This window comes from Eurosta solidaginis, chromosome 4, assembly GCF_040869045.1.
Source record: "Eurosta solidaginis isolate ZX-2024a chromosome 4, ASM4086904v1, whole genome shotgun sequence".
Taxonomy (NCBI): Eukaryota; Metazoa; Arthropoda; class Insecta; order Diptera; family Tephritidae; genus Eurosta; species Eurosta solidaginis.
Genome location: NC_090322.1, coordinates 46638169 through 46662219, shown reverse-complemented (window position 1 = coordinate 46662219; position 24051 = coordinate 46638169). Strand labels below are relative to the sequence as shown.

Sequence of the window (24051 nt, the reverse complement as noted above, 5' to 3'; positions counted from 1 at the left end):
ACCATTCCTCCCTTGGAGAAGCTGACTAAGTAGCAGTTGATAGCACAGTAAACTGCAACCACTACAATTTGTTATTTTCGTTCTTGCATTTTTACAAATACGAATTGATTCTTGCATTTAGGGTGATTTCCTGTTCTTAAATAGCTTTAAAGTATTAATCCACTTTAGCTAATATTCTTCATAATACTTTAAGCCACAATAAGGATTATTATATATATACGTGTGTTTCCTTGCCTTCAAAACATATTTTTTTTATATATCCTTTTTTTAAGAAGACCACTTATTACATTAGAATTACATAAAATACTACTTAAGTAAATTCCACTTACTAACAAATTTTGCGCTCACCCACAGCTTTTCATTTATTTGCTTACTCTTCATCTTTCCAGTCACGTACATCTCTGGTCTCCAGTTCGGATGGTGGCATTTTGGCCGAAGGCGAAACCTCAAGCGAAACATCACGCGGCAGCGATGAATGCCCACCCTGCGATTTGGGTTTGATGGAACGGCTGTTGTTGACACATCCTGTATGGTTTTTACCCGGCATACAACGTTCGGGTGCAGTGCATTTTCTACAAGGCAAAGAAGAGGGGGTAAGTCGATTGAAAAAAAAAACGAAAACAATTGAAACTCATATGTGCTTCAAGCGCTGTAATATTGAAGCTACGAAAAAGTGAAGCATACCAAATAAAAAACAACAAAAAACGGAAACTGCAAAACAATTTTTAATTAGCCAAATACTTTTGTATTACAAAGGGCGTGGAAATATGTAGGCTTTCGAAAGTTCAAACGGAAAAATCGATGGCATGCTGCACCTGATTTTGCTGCAAAATATGAGTAAAAATGCAAAATGAGCTAAAAATAAGTGAGATGGGACTGTCTTCGGCTGTGAAATTTCGAAAAGTTTCTTATCTGAACAATCGGTTGTAGGTGACATGTGCTATATATACGACCGATCTCATCCATTTTTGCAGACAACAATATATGGTATATACGTAAGCATTTGGTGAAATTTGAAGCTTCAATCTGATAAATTGAGGAAGATATGACAAAAATCCACTTTTCTGAAAAATCGGTGGGGGGATATATGCTATAGTGGTCCGATCAGGCCGGTTCCGACAAATGTCTAATCGGACACACAAATATACCCACTCGCGAAATTTTATCAAGATATCTCAGAAATTGACGGCCTAGCTTGCATTAAACAGACAGACGGGCATGGCTAAATCAACTCAGCTCTTCATCCTGATCATTTTGGTATAATTATTGGTGGGTCTATCTATTTCCCTTTAAGGACTTACAATTTTAAGAATCGTGACAAAGTTAATATACCATTTCATTTTCATGAAAGGTATAAAAAAGTATTGAAAAAATGTCAAAGGACTTTTAGGAGTATGGATATTGCAGCTGCTGCTAGCAAAGAACGGCTGCTGAAGCTCACAAAAGCTTCAAAAACGACTTTTTTTTGGCAGCAAAATTTTTTGTTGAAAATTTATTAACGAGTTGCCGCGTAGACCAAATATTGGCGTCGGCCACAAAGCACAAAGGCAAATTAGTTCGTGCGGCTTTGTTGCGCAACAAAAAAAATAGCAACAATTAATGAACTTTTTTTACATTGAGCTACAATATTAAAAACAAACTATACTCGCTTGAGGCAATATCAATAAGTACAAAAAAATAAAATAACAGGAAATGCCACAACAAATTATGACAAGCTGTCAGAAGCAGAAAATGCCGCAAAGCTCTTTGTTTACAGTTTATAAAGGGATTTATTTAAAAATATTTGCAAACAAATTTAGTGAAATTTGAATTTTAAACAAAAAGGGATTATTAGTAATTGCTCACACTCCACACTTTATGGTAATTTGATAGATACATTTTAAGTAGCTCCAGTGAGTGGGCCGACACAAAATATATACCCAATTAACATTAGCTAAAAAAATTCCCAAAGCGTTGCAAAAATTTTACAGTGAGCTTTGTTAGAGAAAGTATATTCAATTTTAGATTCTGATATTGATCGAAAAATACCGCTAACGAGGGAGAAAACGAATCCGATACCATAATTGCCGATGACGGAAAACACGTTGCGACACCCGACTATGACGAAGAAATGAACTGCGGAAACCACAAGAAAGGCGATGCCCCAAACTGCTTCAATTACCGAGGAACCGGCCTACTTAATATCGCTTATAAGGTTCTTTCTAGCGCGTTGGACTCCATCAGTGCGGTTTCAGACCTGATAAATTTAACATCAACCAGATCTTCACGATGCGCTCGATCCTCTCACGATAGGAGGATCGACACCCACGATCTATTTGTCGACTTGAAAGCAGCCTTTGTCCGCGCGGAAAGAAGTTGCTTGCATACTTCTGTGTCTGAATTTAAGTTCCCTGCAAAGTTAATGAGGCTCTGCCAAATTACGTTGAGCAACACCACTACGCTCGTAAGAACAGGGAAAGAACTATCCACGCCACTCGAAGCTAACGTGGGGTTTCCTAAACTTTATACTGGAAAAGATAATTCAAGCAGCGGAACTGAACCATGATGGCACAATCTTTTATTAGAGCGTACAATTACTATTCCTATTTTTTGAGTTAACAAACTCGGCGTAAGTTCGATCTTCTCTGGAGCAAAAAATAGTGGACTTACTATAAATGAGGATAAGATGAAGTACTTGCTGTCATTCAAGAAATACTCAGCGCATTCACGACTTGTGCCATGCTACTGTTGATGAATATAAATTAATTTTGCCAATAAGTGCTTCTTGATACTGAGTAAAGTCGAACAAAAATCACGCTCTAAAAGTTGCCTATCCTGTCCTGATGTATGGCTCGGAATCATGGACGGTGTCGATAGAAGTTGAGATGGCTCTTGGAGTCCTATCTGTGACGCCGACTGCGAGTATCGAAGGAGGTTTAATGACCTATATGTACTTTACGCAGATATGGAGATAGTGCAGCGAATAAAAGCCAAAAGACTTGGTTATCAAAGTCATGTTATGCGAATGCACGAACACTCCGGCCAAGAAAGTATATCAATCGATACCGCAGCTCGGAAGCAGAGGAAAAGGTAGACCTCCGCTGAAATGAGGGAGGCAGGTGAAGGTATACCTGATCTCCCTTTGGTGGTCCCAATCGGCGTCACTTATATCGATTCAGGGAAAGCTGGCGTGACTTGTTACTAAACGGCCAAAATCGCATAGGCTGTTAAGCGCCAATTGATAATGATGATGATGAATGTCGGAAATGGTGATCGATAGAAAAAAAAACGTTTAATTACTTATCAGGAAACCGCCACTCCTATTCTTAGGTATTCTTTTCTACTTACAGTCACTTCTTCGTAAGCTATGCACGAAGTTCATAAGATGATATTTTAGGAATTTCTTAGGGTGGATATTTCACTGGAGTGGTTACAGTGCAGCGCCTATATATCTTCAGGGCCATATTAGGAAGCTCTAAGGGAATATGCCATAGAATATCAAGTATAATTGCTTTAATTGTTGGCAATTGCTAAGCAGCGGATATGACCATCTCCAGCTGTCAACTGTACTGTTGACTCTACAACGCTGTTAGAGAACTTACAAGCAACGCGTCCCGTTTGTGCCGTTCCCACGAAATCGAGCTAATCGTGTAAGGTTCTAGTACCAAAACATATCAAATGTATGTGCGAGAACACCCTGTATTCATAAGCAGCAGTCCTCTAGATCTTCGAAGGGTACGCTTAAAGTTACAACAACAACAACAGCGAAATATGTGCTACTCCCACTGTTGTATACTTCTCTTGTCTAGTCTCTTAACTCCGAAATCTCCGAAGCATAGAGCTCTACTGGATGAAATTTCTTATGTGGGCTGCAGTTAGAGCCGATCGAGGTTCTGTATGTATGAAGGCACAAACAGTATATTAACTTTTGGAAGTCGAGGTAAGGACAGAGGAAGGGGATTCAAGGGGTTGTGTAGCGCAATATATAGCTTCTCCAACCCAATTGTCAACCTCACCTTCGAGCGGCGAATCTCCTCATGGAACTTGGGGTGGGGAGGGAGGGATGGCCTGAAGGTTTAATGTGGCCATATAAATCGTTCCCGAGATGGTCGGGCCAGTACCTTAATGGTGCTGTGTTACCGGAGCGTATCGGATATGTATCCGACAAAGGACCATCACATCGATAACGCTCCCCAAAGCCTTCGGGGAGTAACCTAATCGCTACAACAACAGAGGAAGCTCGGCTTGTATATAAAATAAAGGATAACATGTTTAGGAGTTCCGCTGACCTACAGCTGCATTAAAGATGTGGTGAAGGGAACTAGTTTGGAAAAACTTTAGTTATTTTATATTTGGCCTTATTGAAACCCGGCACTCATAGCAAGAGCGGGCAAATAATCATGTGACATTGATTTTGTCACAGTGACTGAAAATCACAGTAGTATGCGGCGACCAATTGGAAGAAATCGCCGTGACTGTCTTACTGTGACAGCAGCTGCATCTCGTTACCACACGCGCTTACCTACAATGGTAATCACAGAACCAATCACAGCTCTCGTGATATAATGAGCCAGTAATTGGAACAGCGACTTAGTACCGGTAATTGTTGCACTAAATTGCGACTGCGAAATACAGCAGTAGATAACAATTTAGAGCAACATCTGGTGGCGAATAGCTTTAATTGTTTGTTTTACATTATTGTAGCGGGAACACTGATTTGATGAGTGATTATGACTACTTTTAAACGTGATTGCGAACTGTGTTTATATCATATTTATTGCTATTCCATTACTGTTCAGTCACAGCCAAGCTAAAACTTTGCAGCGACTGTGAAATCGCAGTCACAAATCACGTTATTTCTCAAGGCTCTGCCAGGTCTACTCACAACCGGCTGTTGGAACTTCTTTGACGGTTCATTTTAGCACAAAATTCAGTTGGTTATGCATAGTAATAGGAATTGAGCGCCATTTAGGGGGAAAGTTATGTATAACGCAACGAGTCATTTTTGTCTCGTGTGAACCAAAGTTTCTATCATATAAGAGCAGTCATTCACTTCAGTGAGTGACCGTAAAGCTGAATGCCTTTGTGAAATTTTTGTTATTATACAGTGGTGACTGTGAATGTGGATGACTGCGATTCAAATTTTCACGGCGTTATATATAACTGGCCCTTAATTCCAGATCCAGTGTGAGTTGTTAGATTAATAACATAGAGTATTTTCCCCTTTCTCGACAAAGGACATTTTTCTCTTTCACGGTATTTCCGTTCCTTCGTTAATGAAAAAATAGCTGACCATAAAACAAATGAAAAAGCGTTAATAGAAAAAATAAATCCAATGTCCACAATTGTTTATATGCATCATACATACACATGAAATATATACGCAATTTGCAGAAATATTTGCACAAATTACAATCAATTAACAAAACAAACAATAGCAAATGAAATGAGACATGTAAATATTACGAATATGTGAAGGATGAACAGACGTTTCTTTGATACCTGCAGCCCTACTCGCTATACCCTGTGTTCGAATAAGCCCCCTTGGTTTTCAAGGCAACTAATCAGACTTAATAACATTAAATCTAGGCTTTATAAGAGATTCGAGAAATCTGGAGCATCTGCAGACCTCTCTAAATATCTAATAGCTCGTTCTAAATTTCACCGTCTTAATCAGCTTTGTTATAAAGATTACTTAAGTTGTTGTAAAGCTCCATTTTTTAAAAACCCAAAAAAGTTTTACAGTTTCGTAAATTCAAAGCGGAAAACTTCTGGGTATCCCTCCTCATTTACCTGTGGGTGTAAAAAACTTGCACTGATGACGATATTGCAGAATTATTTTCAGAGTTCTTTAAGTCCACCTATTCCTCCAGTGGTTTTCATTCCGGTCAATACCCGTATCGCTTAGATAGCTCGAATTCCATTGTGAATCCTGCTATTGATATTGCCCACCTTTTCTCCGGGACCAGATGGTATTCCTAGTTGTGTGCTTAAGTACTGCGCTGAAAACATGTATGAGCTGCGTCATTTCCGCCACTTTGGAAACAGTCTTGTATTATCCCCCTGCATAAAAAAGGTTGTAGGGCAAAAGTTGAGAACTACAGGGGTATTGCTAAACTTTCAGCCATTCCTAAAGTTTTTGAACAGATTGTTACCAGTCAACTTCAATATCAGTGTTCTTCCCTTTTATCTCCATGCCAAAACCGTTTGATTCGTCAAAGTTCAACCACTACAATTTTGCTTGTATTCACCTCTATAGTTATGGAAGGATTTTTAGTGAACAAGCAAACGGATGTTTTCTTCGCGGACTTCAGCAAAGCATTCAATACCGTCAACCATGAGTTACTTATTCCATAAACAAATCAGCAAAGATCCCGCATTCCGGAATTGTTGTATTTGTAATCGAATTTGAAAAAAAGTTTGATGACGTAGCGCTTTTGAAGTTTTTCGATTTACTACATTTCTCTTATATTTCGCTACCAGTGTTCGGTGTATTTAAAACTGTTACCTGAGTAAACGACTACGGCGGAGTAAAAATAAAATTTTCGGAGTATATTTTTTTCCTATTTGAAAGCGGGCGAACAACTAACATCAAATTGATTTGGTGGCTTGGCAATCCCTTCGATTGTGTTTTCGTCATGAAAAGTTTCTCAGCAAAAAAGTTATCTGCCTTATCAGATGCACATGGAGTCGGCCTAAAACGTGTAGGATTACCAAATAATGCTCCCATTGGCACACAACATTCTGGGAGAAAAGTGGGCTCTATCTCCCCGGATATATATCGCGAAAAAAATTATTATTATTTTTGGTTTATCATAAATTTTTTATACTCTTTTAATGACAGAAGGTTTCAAGACCGGGGCAGATTTCTGTAGGAATGATAATGGCGGCCTGGTAACTGACGTACAGAGTGTGCGGGAAGACGAACCCGATACCCCGATTGCCGATGACGAAAAAACGCTCCGGCATCCAACTTTAGCAAAGTGAAAATGGCAATATTACGGCTAAAAAATCACAAGGTGCCAAGTAATGACGGGATACCGCCGGGCTGTTCAAACATGGAGGCGATGATCTGGTATAAGATAAAAAACAAAAAAAGCAGTAAATGTGGACAAGATGAAGTATTTGCTGTCAGCGTGGCCTTTGTAGCCACGTCACTGTTGGCGGATTCAAAATTGGAGACTGTGAAGGATTTCGTCTATTTGGGAAGCAGCATTAAAAGCAAAAACAATGTCGGCCTAGAAATCAAACGGAGAATAACTCTTGCCAACAAGTGCTTCTTTAAGCAATTGAAAAGTAAAGTCCTTTCTCGACGAACAAAATTCTCGCTCTATAAGTCACTCATCATAACTGTCCTGATATATGGCTCGGAATGATAAAAGGTGTCGAGAGAAGATGAGATGGCTCTTGGAGTATTCGAGAGAAAAGTTCTCCGGAGGATTTATAATCCTATCCGTGATGTCTACGGCGAGTATCGAGGAGGTATAATGGTGAGCTATATGAGCTTTTCGCAGATATGACGATTGTGCAGCCAATAAAAACAGAAAGCTTCGCTAGCTAGGTCATGCTATGCGGAGGAACGAATACGCTCCGGCAGTTTGTAAACATAGGAAACAGAATACCTTCACTGAGTTTGGAAAGACAGTTGAAAGAAGCTTTGACCTCGCTTGGTGCCAATTGGCGACTCTTATCGCAAAACAGGGTTAGCTGACCTCACTGACTCAACGTACTTCATTTTTTTTTTTTTTTATATAAAAATCAAGGAGAGCAGTTGTTGAATTTAGGCAGGATTTACAGAGCGCGTCCGGACATATTTTTTGTTTGCATTTTACTCCTTCTATTCTGATTCCATACGAAAAATGTGAACAAACATGTCTCAAGACACGAACAATCATTTCGTCCAATCGTCACTTGTAAACAATCAGCTTTTCATACGTATATATGCATTGAAAACTTCAACCAAAAGATATTAGGTAGTAATATTATTTAGTTTTCAACCCGACCCAAATAAACTTTTAAGATAAAAAATGTAGTAGGAGGCAAGAGCGGAGCAAAATACTCCAATTGGAATAAAGTCTGAACACTACGTCAGCAATAAAACATGTTGTCAAAAGCGTGACGTCACGCCGAGAAATTTATTTCCCAGCCAACTATGATTTTTTTGCTCTCTCATTTTCTAATGCGGGATCTGTTTATTGGTTCATGTACTTATTCATAAGCTTGATTTACTGGGCTTTCCGTTTCATCTATTAGTGTGGCTGAAAAGCTATCTTTCTAACTGGACCCAAAAAGTCCTGTTCAAGTGTAATCTATCGGAAGCGTTCGGAATTTCCTCCGGTGTACCCCAGGGAAGTCATCTAGACCCTTTGCTCTTTACCCTATTCATAAATGACTTGCCACAGATAATATTATATTCCCCTACTATAATGTATGCGGAGGATGTAAAACCTTGTTACACTTACTGTCCTACCGATTTGAGTTCCTTGGATCTTCTTCAGGCCGACTTGGACTCGTTCCAATGTTGTTGCACAACAAATTTACTAGTTTTAAATTGCTCTAAATATAAGCATATGACATTTCGCCGAGTGAAGCCAGTATTGAACCCTTATGTAATGGATGGTACGCCTTTGGAGCGTATATCTATTGCAAATGATCTAGGTGTCCCTTTTGATCCGAAATTGAATTTTAACACGCATATTTAATCTATTGCCAACCAAGCGTTGGGTGTACTTGGATTTGTTAAAATATGGGCTAAAGAGTTCGATGATCCGTACCTCCCTAATACTGTTTTCACACAGAAACTTAATGATCTCATTTCACCTGCTAATGAAATCGTAAATTTTTTGCTTTCACACAGAAGTAACTGCTCGATTAGTATGAAGGATGAGACAGATAATCATGACGGAACGATACAAGGTGGGAGCATGGTGACATACCTACAAACAAAAAAAATTCCATGTACTTGTAAATTCGATGGACAAATGTCAAAATCGTACTGCGCCGGTAGTTGATGTATCAAATCAAATAAAAAAGGTTATAATCAGCTGTTCGATGCGGCCACCTTGTATCGTTCCGCCATGCAGACAATGACATTTGCTTTGAAAATTAAGAAACGGAAACGGAAGCGGAACGCTGCCAACAGAGTTGCATTGTGCTTTTGACTTCATTAGGCATTCGATTAGCTACTAATGAAATAATAATAGATTCGAATTTTGTAGGGAAGATTGAGCTCAATAAGCGTCTTAATGTAGAAAATTGCCTTTATTATTCAATAAGCCGTCTGTGTGAAATTAGTATAAGGTTCATCGCTGGTTCGTCCAATAATCGAGTACTGCTCACGCGTTTGGTGCACTGTTTCTCAAAAGCATATAAAGTGTCTTGAGTCAGTTCAAAAGCAATTTTTGATATTTGCATTGCGTGGCCATAATTGGGACTCTAGTCTGCACCTTCCTCCATACAGAAGTAGACTTCTTCTTATTAGCTTACCCTCTCTGGAAAATCGGAGAATATTACTGGGGGTATTGTTCATCCATAAACTCATTATTGGTGAAATTGATACTGCGGACCTTCTCAGGCTATTGTTTTTCGCGGTTCCCTCTAGAGTATCCAGACACCACGTTCCCTTTTATTTACCCCTATGTTGTCTAAAATTTGCTAAAAATAATCCTCTTCTTATCTGGTGCGCGCACTACTACAATAACTTGTATAGCTGTATCAGTCTCGAATGTACTTTTGCCACTATACGTAATGCAATGTTTGCCTATCTAATCTAAGAGATACAAGCTAATTTAATATGACGGCATTATTTCTTCCATAAAGAACAGAACATGGGTTCTTCAACCTGCATAATTAAGAAGAAACAAGACAGTACTCTACAACTGTATTAGCTTCGAATGTTCATTTGCTGCTTTACATACTGCCATACTCTTGTGTTTGGCCTGATATTTTAAACGAAGTAAATAAATAATTAGCTATTAACCTTGTTGCATGCATTTCGCGTGTTCCCCCTACTGGGCATCCGGCTCCTTTCTGAGCACCTCGCGTAAGCTCCCTTCTGAGCTCCTCACGAAGGCCCCCACTGGGCACACTTATATAAATACTTAAATAACATTGCTACTTCCTGTATATTATAATTGAAATTGTAATGCGTAGAATTATATATAATTTACTTTAATTCTTGGCTTGTAAGTTTATGTACGTTCTTTTCTTGTAATTGAATCTATTATTCTTAGCAGTCGACCGCTTTGTTTTTGAGTCGACTATAATTTTAAATAATAAATAAATAAAGTCCACAACCAATGAACGTCTTATTAACACTTAACAGAGGACCTTGATTATGTCAGCTCACTTAACTTCGAGCAATTTTGCTGCTCAAAACTTGGTGGACTACTCCCAACTCTGGTTTTTTGGCGGTATAAAATATACAAATTAGCAGTTTTGAAACAGATAAAACTAATTAGTGTACCTTTTGTAGTTTTCTGTGTTTATTCATTAAAAATACAAATATTATATCACATGGGCTTTCTCAATTCAATAGCAAAATTAAGCTGTGCAAATATAGAGACAAATCACAAGGAAATTTTCTTTTGAAAACAGCCAAATATTTGATTTGTGCCCATTTCCTGAATCTCGAAGTTTCTACTTATTCTTTATTCACACAATCCACTAATGTATAAATAACGCCCAGAAAACCGTCTAAATTTTTAAATCCATCAGGCACTCGATAAGATAATAAAGAATTTGTATTTTGTATGGAACATTGGGTTTATTAAGGGCTTTAATGTAGAAAATTTGGCTAATTAATTCATTCACACTCTGTGTGAAATTGCTATAGAAGTCACTAAATTTTACGAATATGGGAAAAATGAACATACGTTTAAGTCCACAACCAATGAGGATCTTGCTTATGTCAGCCCACTTAACTTCGAGCAATTTTGCTGCTCAAAACTTGGTGGACTGCTCCCAACTCTGGTTTTTGGCGGTATAAAATATACAAATTAGCAGTTTGGAAACAGATAAAACTAATTAGTGTACCTTTTGTAGTTTTCTGTGTTTATTCATTAAAAATACAAATATTATATCACATGGCCTTTCTCAATTCAATAGCAAAATTAAGCTGTGCAAATATAGAGACAAATCACAAGGAAATTTTCTTTTGAAAACAGCCAAATATTTGATTTGTGCCCATTTCCTGAATCTCGAAGTTTCTACTTATTCTTTATTCACACAATCCACTAATGTATAAATAACGCCCAGAAAACCGTCTAAATTTTTAAATCCATCAGGCACTCGATAAGATAATAAAGAATTTGTATTTTGTATGGAACATTGGGTTTATTAAGGGCTTTAATGTAGAAAATTTGGCTAATTAATTCATTCACACTCTGTGCGAAATTGCTATAGAAGTCACTAAATTTTACGAATATGGGAAAAATGAACATACGTTTAAGTCCACAACCAATGAGGATCTTGCTTATGTCAGCCCACTTAACTTCGAGCAATTTTGCTGCTCAAAACTTGGTTCACTGCTCCCAACTCTGGTTTTTTGGCGGTATAAAATATACAAATTAGCAGTTTTGAAACAGATAAAACTAATTAGTGTACCTTTTGTAGTTTTCTGTGTTTATTCATTAAAAATACAAATATTATATCACATGGGCTTTCTCAATTCAATAGCAAAATTAAGCTGTGCAAATATAGAGACAAATCACAAGGAAATTTTCTTTTGAAAACAGCCAAATATTTGATTTGTGCCCATTTCCTGAATCTCGAAGTTTCTACTTATTCTTTATTCACACAATCCACTAATGTATAAATAACGCCCAGAAAACCGTCTAAATTTTTAAATCCATCAGGCACTCGATAAGATAATAAAGAATTTGTATTTTGTATGGAACATTGGGTTTATTAAGGGCTTTAATGTAGAAAATTTGGCTAATTAATTCATTCACACTCTGTGTGAAATTGCTATAGAAGTCACTAAATTTTACGAATATGGGAAAAATGGACATACGTTTAAGTCCACAACCAATGAGGATCTTGCTTATGTCAGCCCACTTAACTTCGAGCAATTTTGCTGCTCAAAACTTGGTTCACTGCTCCCAACTCTGGTTTTTTGGCGGTATAAAATATACAAATTAGCAGTTTTGAAACAGATAAAACTAATTAGTGTACCTTTTGTAGTTTTCTGTGTTTATTCATTAAAAATACAAATATTATATCACATGGCCTTTCTCAATTCAATAGCAAAATTAAGCTGTGCAAATATAGAGACAAATCACAAGGAAATTTTCTTTTGAAAACAGCCAAATATTTGATTTGTGCCCATTTCCTGAATCTCGAAGTTTCTACTTATTCTTTATTCACACAATCCACTAATGTATAAATAACGCCCAGAAAACCGTCTAAATTTTTAAATCCATCAGGCACTCGATAAGATAATAAAGAATTTGTATTTTGTATGGAACATTGGGTTTATTAAGGGCTTTAATGTAGAAAATTTGGCTAATTAATTCATTCACACTCTGTGTGAAATTGCTATAGAAGTCACTAAATTTTACGAATATGGGAAAAATGAACATACGTTTAAGTCCACAACCAATGAGGACCTTGATTATGTCAGCCCACTTAACTTCGAGCAATTTTGCTGCTCAAAACTTGGTTCACTGCTCCCAACTCTGGTTTTTTGGCGGTATAAAATATACAAATTAGCAGTTTTGAAACAGATAAAACTAATTAGTGTACCTTTTGTAGTTTTCTGTGTTTATTCATTAAAAATACAAATATTATATCACATGGGCTTTCTCAATTCAATAGCAAAATTAAGCTGTGCAAATATAGAGACAAATCACAAGGAAATTTTCTTTTGAAAACAGCCAAATATTTGATTTGTGCCCATTTCCTGAATCTCGAAGTTTCTACTTATTCTTTATTCACACAATCCACTAATGTATAAATAACGCCCAGAAAACCGTCTAAATTTTTAAATCCATCAGGCACTCGATAAGATAATAAAGAATTTGTATTTTGTATGGAACATTGGGTTTATTAAGGGCTTTAATGTAGAAAATTTGGCTAACTAATTCATTCACACTCTGTGTGAAATTGCTATAGAAGTCACTAAATTTTACGAATATGGGAAAAATGAACATACGTTTAAGTCCACAACCAATGAGGATCTTGCTTATGTCAGCCCACTTAACTTCGAGCAATTTTGCTGCTCAAAACTTGGTTCACTGCTCCCAACTCTGGTTTTTTGGCGGTATAAAATATACAAATTAGCAGTTTTGAAACAGATAAAACTAATTAGTGTACCTTTTGTAGTTTTCTGTGTTTATTCATTAAAAATACAAATATTATATCACATGGGCTTTCTCAATTCAATAGCAAAATTAAGCTGTGCAAATATAGAGACAAATCACAAGGAAATTTTCTTTTGAAAACAGCCAAATATTTGATTTGTGCCCATTTCCTGAATCTCGAAGTTTCTACTTATTCTTTATTCACACAATCCACTAATGTATAAATAACGCCCAGAAAACCGTCTAAATTTTTAAATCCATCAGGCACTCGATAAGATAATAAAGAATTTGTATTTTGTATGGAACATTGGGTTTATTAAGGGCTTTAATGTAGAAAATTTGGCTAATTAATTCATTCACACTCTGTGTGAAATTGCTATAGAAGTCACTAAATTTTACGAATATGGGAAAAATGGACATACGTTTAAGTCCACAACCAATGAGGATCTTGCTTATGTCAGCCCACTTAACTTCGAGCAATTTTGCTGCTCAAAACTTGGTTCACTGCTCCCAACTCTGGTTTTTTGGCGGTATAAAATATACAAATTAGCAGTTTTGAAACAGATAAAACTAATTAGTGTACCTTTTGTAGTTTTCTGTGTTTATTCATTAAAAATACAAATATTATATCACATGGCCTTTCTCAATTCAATAGCAAAATTAAGCTGTGCAAATATAGAGACAAATCACAAGGAAATTTTCTTTTGAAAACAGCCAAATATTTGATTTGTGCCCATTTCCTGAATCTCGAAGTTTCTACTTATTCTTTATTCACACAATCCACTAATGTATAAATAACGCCCAGAAAACCGTCTAAATTTTTAAATCCATCAGGCACTCGATAAGATAATAAAGAATTTGTATTTTGTATGGAACATTGGGTTTATTAAGGGCTTTAATGTAGAAAATTTGGCTAACTAATTCATTCACACTCTGTGTGAAATTGCTATAGAAGTCACTAAATTTTACGAATATGGGAAAAATGAACATACGTTTAAGTCCACAACCAATGAGGATCTTGCTTATGTCAGCCCACTTAACTTCGAGCAATTTTGCTGCTCAAAACTTGGTGGACTGCTCCCAACTCTGGTTTTTGGCGGTATAAAATATACAAATTAGCAGTTTGGAAACAGATAAAACTAATTAGTGTACCTTTTGTAGTTTTCTGTGTTTATTCATTAAAAATACAAATATTATATCACATGGCCTTTCTCAATTCAATAGCAAAATTAAGCTGTGCAAATACAGAGACAAATCGCAAGGAAATTTTCTTTTGAAAACAGCCAAATATTTGATTTGTGCCCATTTCCTGAATCTCGAAGTTTCTACTTATTCTTTATTCACACAATCCACTAATGTATAAATAACGCCCAGAAAACCGTCTAAATTTTTAAATCCATCAGGCACTCGATAAGATAATAAAGAATTTGTATTTTGTATGGAACATTGGGTTTATTAAGGGCTTTAATGTAGAAAATTTGGCTAATTAATTCATTCACACTCTGTGTGAAATTGCTATAGAAGTCACTAAATTTTACGAATATGGGAAGAATGAACATACGTTTAAGTCCACAACCAATGAGGATCTTGCTTATGTCAGCCCACTTAACTTCGAGCAATTTTGCTGCTCAAAACTTGGTGGACTACTCCCAACTCTGGTTTTTGGCGGTATAAAATATACAAATTAGCAGTTTGGAAACAGATAAAACTAATTAGTGTACCTTTTGTAGTTTTCTGTGTTTATTCATTAAAAATACAAATATTATATCACATGGGCTTTCTCAATTCAATAGCAAAATTAAGCTGTGCAAATATAGAGACAAATCACAAGGAAATTTTCTTTTGAAAACAGCCAAATATTTGATTTGTGCCCATTTCCTGAATCTCGAAGTTTCTACTTATTCTTTATTCACACAATCCACTAATGTATAAATAACGCCCAGAAAACCGTCTAAATTTTTAAATCCATCAGGCACTCGATAAGATAATAAAGAATTTGTATTTTGTATGGAACATTGGGTTTATTAAGGGCTTTAATGTAGAAAATTTGGCTAATTAATTCATTCACACTCTGTGTGAAATTGCTATAGAAGTCACTAAATTTTACGAATATGGGAAGAATGAACATACGTTTAAGTCCACAACCAATGAGGATCTTGCTTATGTCAGCCCACTTAACTTCGAGCAATTTTGCTGCTCAAAACTTGGTGGACTGCTCCCAACTCTGGTTTTTGGCGGTATAAAATATACAAATTAGCAGTTTGGAAACAGATAAAACTAATTAGTGTACCTTTTGTAGTTTTCTGTGTTTATTCATTAAAAATACAAATATTATATCACATGGCCTTTCTCAATTCAATAGCAAAATTAAGCTGTGCAAATATAGAGACAAATCGCAAGGAAATTTTCTTTTGAAAACAGCCAAATATTTGATTTGTGCCCATTTCCTGAATCTCGAAGTTTCTACTTATTCTTTATTCACACAATCCACTAATGTATAAATAACGCCCAGAAAACCGTCTAAATTTTTAAATCCATCAGGCACTCGATAAGATAATAAAGAATTTGTATTTTGTATGGAACATTGGGTTTATTAAGGGCTTTAATGTAGAAAATTTGGCTAATTAATTCATTCACACTCTGTGTGAAATTGCTATAGAAGTCACTAAATTTTACGAATATGGGAAGAATGAACATACGTTTAAGTCCACAACCAATGAGGATCTTGCTTATGTCAGCCCACTTAACTTCGAGCAATTTTGCTGCTCAAAACTTGGTGGACTACTCCCAACTCTGGTTTTTGGCGGTATAAAATATACAAATTAGCAGTTTGGAAACAGATAAAACTAATTAGTGTACCTTTTGTAGTTTTCTGTGTTTATTCATTAAAAATACAAATATTATATCACATGGGCTTTCTCAATTCAATAGCAAAATTAAGCTGTGCAAATATAGAGACAAATCACAAGGAAATTTTCTTTTGAAAACAGCCAAATATTTGATTTGTGCCCATTTCCTGAATCTCGAAGTTTCTACTTATTCTTTATTCACACAATCCACTAATGTATAAATAACGCCCAGAAAACCGCCTAAATTTTTAAATCCATCAGGCACTCGATAAGATAATAAAGAATTTGTATTTTGTATGGAACATTGGGTTTATTAAGGGCTTTAATGTAGAAAATTTGGCTAATTAATTCATTCACACTCTGTGTGAAATTGCTATAGAAGTCACTAAATTTTACGAATATGGGAAAAATGAACATACGTTTAAGTCCACAACCAATGAGGATCTTGCTTATGTCAGCCCACTTAACTTCGAGCAATTTTGCTGCTCAAAACTTGGTGCACTGCTCCGAACTCTGGTTTTTGGCGGTATAAAATATACAAATTAGCAGTTTGGAAACAGGTAAAACTAATTAGTGTACCTTTTGTAGTTTTCTGTGTTTATTCATTAAAAATACAAATATTATATCACATGGCCTTTCTCAATTCAATAGCAAAATTAAGCTGTGCAAATATAGAGACAAATCACAAGGAAATTTTCTTTTGAAAACAGCCAAATATTTGATTTGTGCCCATTTCCTGAATCTCGAAGTTTCTACTTATTCTTTATTCACACAATCCACTAATGTATAAATAACGCCCAGAAAACCGTCTAAATTTTTAAATCCATCAGGCACTCGATAAGATAATAAAGAATTTGTATTTTGTATGGAACATTGGGTTTATTAAGGGCTTTAATGTAGAAAATTTGGCTAATTAATTCATTCACACTCTGTGTGAAATTGCTATAGAAGTCACTAAATTTTACGAATATGGGAAGAATGAACATACGTTTAAGTCCACAACCAATGAGGATCTTGCTTATGTCAGCCCACTTAACTTCGAGCAATTTTGCTGCTCAAAACTTGGTGGACTGCTCCCAACTCTGGTTTTTGGCGGTATAAAATATACAAATTAGCAGTTTGGAAACAGATAAAACTAATTAGTGTACCTTTTGTAGTTTTCTGTGTTTATTCATTAAAAATACAAATATTATATCACATGGCCTTTCTCAATTCAATAGCAAAATTAAGCTGTGCAAATATAGAGACAAATCACAAGGAAATTTTCTTTTGAAAACAGCCAAATATTTGATTTGTGCCCATTTCCTGAATCTCGAAGTTTCTACTTATTCTTTATTCACACAATCCACTAATGTATAAATAACGCCCAGAAAACCGTCTAAATTTTTAAATCCATCAGGCACTCGATAAGATAATAAAGAATTTGTATTTTGTATGGAACATTGGGTTTATTAAGGGCTTTAATGTAGAAAATTTGGCTAATTAATTCATTCACACTCTGTGTGAAATTGCTATAGAAGTCACTAAATTTTACGAATATGGGAAGAATGAACATACGTTTAAGTCCACAACCAATGAGGATCTTGCTTATGTCAGCCCACTTAACTTCGAGCAATTTTGCTGCTCAAAACTTGGTGCACTGCTCCGAACTCTGGTTTTTGGCGGTATAAAATATACAAATTAGCAGTTTGGAAACAGATAAAACTAATTAGTGTACCTTTTGTAGTTTTCTGTGTTTATTCATTAAAAATACAAATATTATATCACATGGCCTTTCTCAATTCAATAGCAAAATTAAGCTGTGCAAATATAGAGACAAATCACAAGGAAATTTTCTTTTGAAAACAGCCAAATATTTGATTTGTGCCCATTTCCTGAATCTCGAAGTTTCTACTTATTCTTTATTCACACAATCCACTAATGTATAAATAACGCCCAGAAAACCGTCTAAATTTTTAAATCCATCAGGCACTCGATAAGATAATAAAGAATTTGTATTTTGTATGGAACATTGGGTTTATTAAGGGCTTTAATGTAGAAAATTTGGCTAATTAATTCATTCACACTCTGTGTGAAATTGCTATAGAAGTCACTAAATTTTACGAATATGGGAAGAATGAACATACGTTTAAGTCCACAACCAATGAGGATCTTGCTTATGTCAGCCCACTTAACTTCGAGCAATTTTGCTGCTCAAAACTTGGTGCACTGCTCCGAACTCTGGTTTTTGGCGGTATAAAATATACAAATTAGCAGTTTGGAAACAGATAAAACTAATTAGTGTACCTTTTGTAGTTTTCTGTGTTTATTCATTAAAAATACAAATATTATATCACATGGCCTTTCTCAATTCAATAGCAAAATTAAGCTGTGCAAATATAGAGACAAATCACAAGGAAATTTTCTTTTGAAAACAGCCAAATATTTGATTTGTGCCCATTTCCTGAATCTCGAAGTTTCTACTTATTCTTTATTCACACAATCCACTAATGTATAAATAACGCCCAGAAAACCGTCTAAATTTTTAAATCCATCAGGCACTCGATAAGATAATAAAGAATTTGTATTTTGTATGGAACATTGGGTTTATTAAGGGCTTTAATGTAGAAAATTTGGCTAATTAATTCATTCACACTCTGTGTGAAATTGCTATAGAAGTCACTAAATTTTACGAATATGGGAAGAATGAACATACGTTTAAGTCCACAACCAATGAGGATCTTGCTTATGTCAGCCCACTTAACTTCGAGCAATTTTGCTGCTCAAAACTTGGTGGACTACTCCCAACTCTGGTTTTTGGCGGTATAAAATATACAAATTAGCAGTTTGGAAACAGATAAAACTAATTAGTGTACCTTTTGTAGTTTTCTGTGTTTATTCATTAAAAATACAAACATTATATCACGTGGCCTTTCTCAATTCGATAGCAAAATTAAGCTGTGCAAATATAGAGACAAATGACATGGAAATGTTTTTTTTTTTTTTTTTCAAAACAGCCAAATATTTGCTTTGTGCCCATTTCCTGAATCTAGAAGTTTCTACTTATTTGTTATTCACACAATCCACTAATGTATAAATAGCGCCCACAAAACTTATCTTGATTTACTTAATATTTAAAAAGCTTCTCAAAAAGTCATAATCTAAAATGTGTTTAAGAAATTATTTCGTGCTTCTGTTGGTCGCGCTTAGCTTCGTTTTGACCTATGCGAATGCGGATTTTCGCGCTGGAGGTGGCAGTTCTAGCAATTCAGTGAATAAAAAGGATAAATCATATGTAGTGGCAATATTTCATGACGAAAAATATGCTTGCGTTGGTTCACTGGTCACCATGGAATTCGTGGTTACAGCTTTAGAATGCCTGAGCATAGGAGAACAGAAAAAGATCACAGTTAAAGCTGGTGCAAACAGTTTATTTCAAAAGGGGCAACGGCAAGTTCGCGATAAGGGTTATTCTGTTTATTATGAAAGCATGGATGCGGATATAGGTATAATTAAAGTGAACCCCCCCTTTAAACAAAATTCTAAAGTAGGAACAATAGAACTTTGCAAAACTGTATTAGAACCAGGCATGCCAATGCAAGTTAGTGGATGGTATTCACGATTTGGAATTAGTGATAATATCCGTTCTACTGTCGAAACCATAGGAACTATGAGCTGTTGTAATTCTTATTTCTATGGGGAAAGGGAACTAAAGATTTGTGGATTTGGTTCAACAAGTGAAGTAGATTCTGGAGCACCGGGCGTTGTGAACGGAGCTCTTTGTGCTGTAGCAGGATCTTATTTCGTTGATTCGCCAAAGTTATATGCAGATTTATCTGATGGAAAAACTGCTTTGTTATATATAAAAAAAGTTACGGGATGTTCATAAGTCTTGTTATAAATCAAATGCTGTCACAAAATTATGTAATACGTTTAATAAATAAATAGTACAGAGAATGTAAACTCGCAAACATCAGAGTGCTGATATATTTCTATAAAAATGTTTTCGTTTTTTCTTTTCCATGAGGAGATGTATCTAAATTATAATTTTTTATTGTAAAACTTAAGCTGCAACAATCTGCCGAGAGGCAAGAGGCAGCGATCGGCTTAACCTCACAAAGCCTGCTTTTAAGAGGCAGTAGGCGGAAGGCAAATGCCCCAGTCCCAGAACCAGGAAGCAAACTAGCCAGAATGACAGGAACCAAACCTCAAATTCTGCAAAGCGGAGAGAAGAGGGAAGTTCTAGAAAGCCATGTATTCGAAAAGCTGTTGTACAGGAAGAGAAAATAAGAAATATAAACGTATATGCTAATAAGCTAAGAGGAGGAAATGACCAGACTCCAGCTTATTCGGTGATACTAAAGGGAGCTAACGATTGTATAGATGTGAAATTGGTAAGTAAAAAATCGCAATAACGTTGTTGCTGTTGCGTTCATCGCTTCTGCAATGGCGTATAGCCCGCAGCGGGTTAGGGGGCTCAGGACATACACGAGGCAGGTATGCCTGTCGCAAGAGGAAACCAAAATACCCAAGTGATTCAAGGTGTTGTGCAGCGAAACCTTCTCAGTGGATTTCCAGCGCAATTTATAGCTTTTCCAATCCAACTGCCAACCTCACTTTCCGTGGCGAATCCTCCTTCTTTAGCAGGGGAGGCTCTGGCGACCCCCAGTTCCGCTTGGAACTAGAGGGTGGGTTGCGAGATGGCCTAGAAGGTTCAAAGTGGTCATATGAAATCGTTCCCGAGGTTGTCGGGCTTGTACCTTGTTGGTGATTGTTACCAGAACGTACCGGATCTTTATCCGGCAAAGGACCATCAACATGGATAACACTCCACAAAACCTTCAACATGGATAGCATTCCCCAAAACCTTCAGGGAGTGCCTTTATCGCTACAACAACAACAAAAACAATGGCGGCTATGTAGAGTGACCACTCCGTAAGCCATGCTATCAATTAGACAGTCCTCGCACATCCTCTATTGGTCTCGTGAGGCGTTGTTTAAGAGGCTCTTCATCAGTTTTCCTGCGGTATCCAGCATACATAATGTGCAGAAAGACGATGCAGTGCTGCGTATACATTTGCCCTGGTGAGGAAAATTCTTGCTTCGAGAGACATTTGTTGTACCTGTGCAACAAAAGTTCTGGGCAGATAATTACAGCTAACCTAATTGCCTCCGAGAGTGTTTCATAAGGCCCTCTGGCTTATCTAGGTTTCTTGCTGTGCAGGTAGGTTTCTTCGTGAAATGGTTCCGTTGTTCTTCGTTGACGTGGCCATCCTCTCTCAGTGGTTGGGTGGCAAAGAGAACACCCGCAATGCATCTCATGTTTTCCTCGCCTATCTTCTGATGGACGGAAGTTTTTCATTACTGTTCTATATCCTTGCCTCCAGGGAGAGCTACTGATTGAAAACTCAGGCAATCTGAACTGTCTTAGGTTTTTCAATATAGTAGAAATGACGTTATGAAAGCTTATAGTTATAGATAGAATTTTTACTTATTTATCTCTAAGCTCTGATTCATTGCAGTTTTTAAAGTCTAGGAAGCAAAGTATAAACTTGTATAATGCGCACTTCAATTTCTCTGCTTTACACTGATGCATATGTGTTTGTGAATGTCATCTGAAACTCAATTGAATTAAACGAATGCCAACAAAATGTGTTTAATGAAATATCCTGTCTATTGGTACATCAATTAAATCTCTGTCCACAAAACAACAATGCGCCATACTCGTTGAGAATGTCATACCGATGTGCCATACAGTTGTACGAGTATCTCCCACTACTATTCCTTATACGCACACATACATACAAACATGCGTAATATTTCTTTTACATAGAATTCATCGGCCTCAATGAGCTATTGGACAATGAAACGAATATTACAAAAGCCGTACGAAATCAATGTTGCCACAGTGATAATTACAGTTGTTGGTTTTGTATTGTTGTATGTTGTAGTTGTGCAATTTTTTATTTTTTGCTTTTATTGTTGTTTTGTTCTGCTGCGGTTGCTGTTGTTGTCAACACTTTTAATGCATCATCAGCAATTTTATTTTGCCAGACTGAGCAGAAAGCGTTTATTTCGTATTCTTTTTTTTCAGACCCGGACATAATTTTGTGCTTACCTTTTAACGGAATGTCACATACACGAGGGTATAGGAGCATGAAAGAATTTACAAGTATTTACATTTTCTGGTTTTTATAAAGCTTGGTAGTCACTGAATAGTACCCATATGACTACACATGTCCATATAAGGAGAGAAGAAATCTAACGGGAGGGGTGGGATCGTAAACATAAACTCATTAAATACCGAGGCATGCCTTTAGGTGCAACGGTTAATGGGCTTTATAACTTCATTCTTTTCAATGCTGCTGTAACCAAAGTCATCGTTCAGACATTTCTCATTTAAGGTTTTGACTCACAATAAGGACCCCTGCGGGGGTAGAATATATCCGCGGTAGGTATGCCTGTCGTAGGAGGCGACTAAAATATCAAATAGATTCAAGGGGTTGTGTAGCGCAACCCTTTCAGGTTGCCAGCACAATACTCTTTTTCTAAAAGCATACCGTGGTTGGTTGGTTGATGTGGCGATAGCGTATCCTGCCTGATGCCATAGCTCGTCCATTAACCATTAAAAAATATTATACAAAAACTAGCGTATGTATATTCAAAAGCTGAGAGACTCATTCCAATAAGTCCTTCCCCCGCTTCGCTTATACATTTCAGAAGGTCCTAAGGCCTAAAACTCTTGAGCTCTAGGAGGCTCTCGAAAAGGAGTTTCAATATATTTAATTCTGCTTACTTTCGGTAGTGGGCTGGGCTCCACAGACTCCTACGCACCTGAAAAATTGTGGCTGTGAATTGAGGTTTTTTGTTTCAGTACCATCCATGTCGCGTGAACGCCAATTGCTCAAAGGTTTTTTTTTTTATGATAGCCACATTCTTCCACCTATTGTTACGCTCGCGAAAGCAGTGACGGACGATTTGACGCCTGTATATTTTCCCTAGCATACCCCGGCATCCAAATCTCGGATACTCTATGTTAACTTGCCATATCCATGGCACGCTATTAACACTGGCCAATCAAAGTAGGTGCTTTCTTCGCTGACCCGAGAGCTCACAGGGCCATATGTCTAACCGATAAAATAGCTAGTATTTTACTTCCTGAGCGGTCGCCGAATGTCCTGGGCTCATGTTCCTGGCAAAGCAGCAGTAAGGTTTTTCTAAGCAGGTACACCTCTTGGCATTGGTTTGGCAAACACTTCGGTTGTATTTTTGCCATGAAAAGCTTGTTAGTGGAAAAGTCGAAAACCATCTGTCTTTCTGCACGACGCAAATCGGAAAAGAAGCTCGGCCTAAATATTCTCGGTGATCAATCGCGCCATTTTTTTTTTATTTTTTTTTATTTTTTGCCTTCTTGATAGTGAAAGTGAATGTCGGATTGAATCACTTTGTGGGTCTGTCTCTCAGCTTGCTATTTGGTCTGGAGCCACTGTGTGAAACCTGTAGAGCCGCTTGGAAAAGTATGTATTAGAAAGGTTTTAAGACTTCCGTTCTCACTAACGACTGATTCTTTAATCAACGCTTTTTCGATTCCCTAGCAGACCTCGACTCTGAAGAAATTCGGACATACAACACTAAACCATACAAACACGGTGGTTCAGTTGTATAGACTTTCTATGAAGCTACGACAAGAGCTGTGACCATTGGTATCACAATGACCCAATAAGTCGTATTGTAAAGTGATACAGTCCCGAAATATAAAAATAGTAAAAGAACAAACCCTACTTATCCAGCTTCTCGAGATGACACCAGGAAGCAGATTAGGTTTAAAAAGTGTTTTAGTATAGAGCTGGCACACATTGGCACCAGAGAGCATCGGTACGGAAATCCACGGCCCTAGAGCTAAGATATCAACCTACAACGACGGGACGCAAATGAGAGAATCA

General features: G+C 36.7%; 1 protein-coding gene across 12 annotated transcripts in view; it reads left to right on the top strand.

Annotated features, from left to right (window-relative positions):
- The window catches only part of spri (sprint), a 1202745-nt gene that overhangs the window by 1052589 nt on the left and 126105 nt on the right, over positions 1 to 24051 (top strand). For all 12 annotated transcript variants that reach the window (XM_067781444.1, XM_067781448.1, XM_067781447.1 and 9 more), the window contains one exon: positions 390 to 593. In XM_067781444.1, coding sequence (XP_067637545.1) covers positions 390 to 593 — 204 coding nt within the window. The remainder of the gene's footprint in view (positions 1 to 389; positions 594 to 24051) is intronic.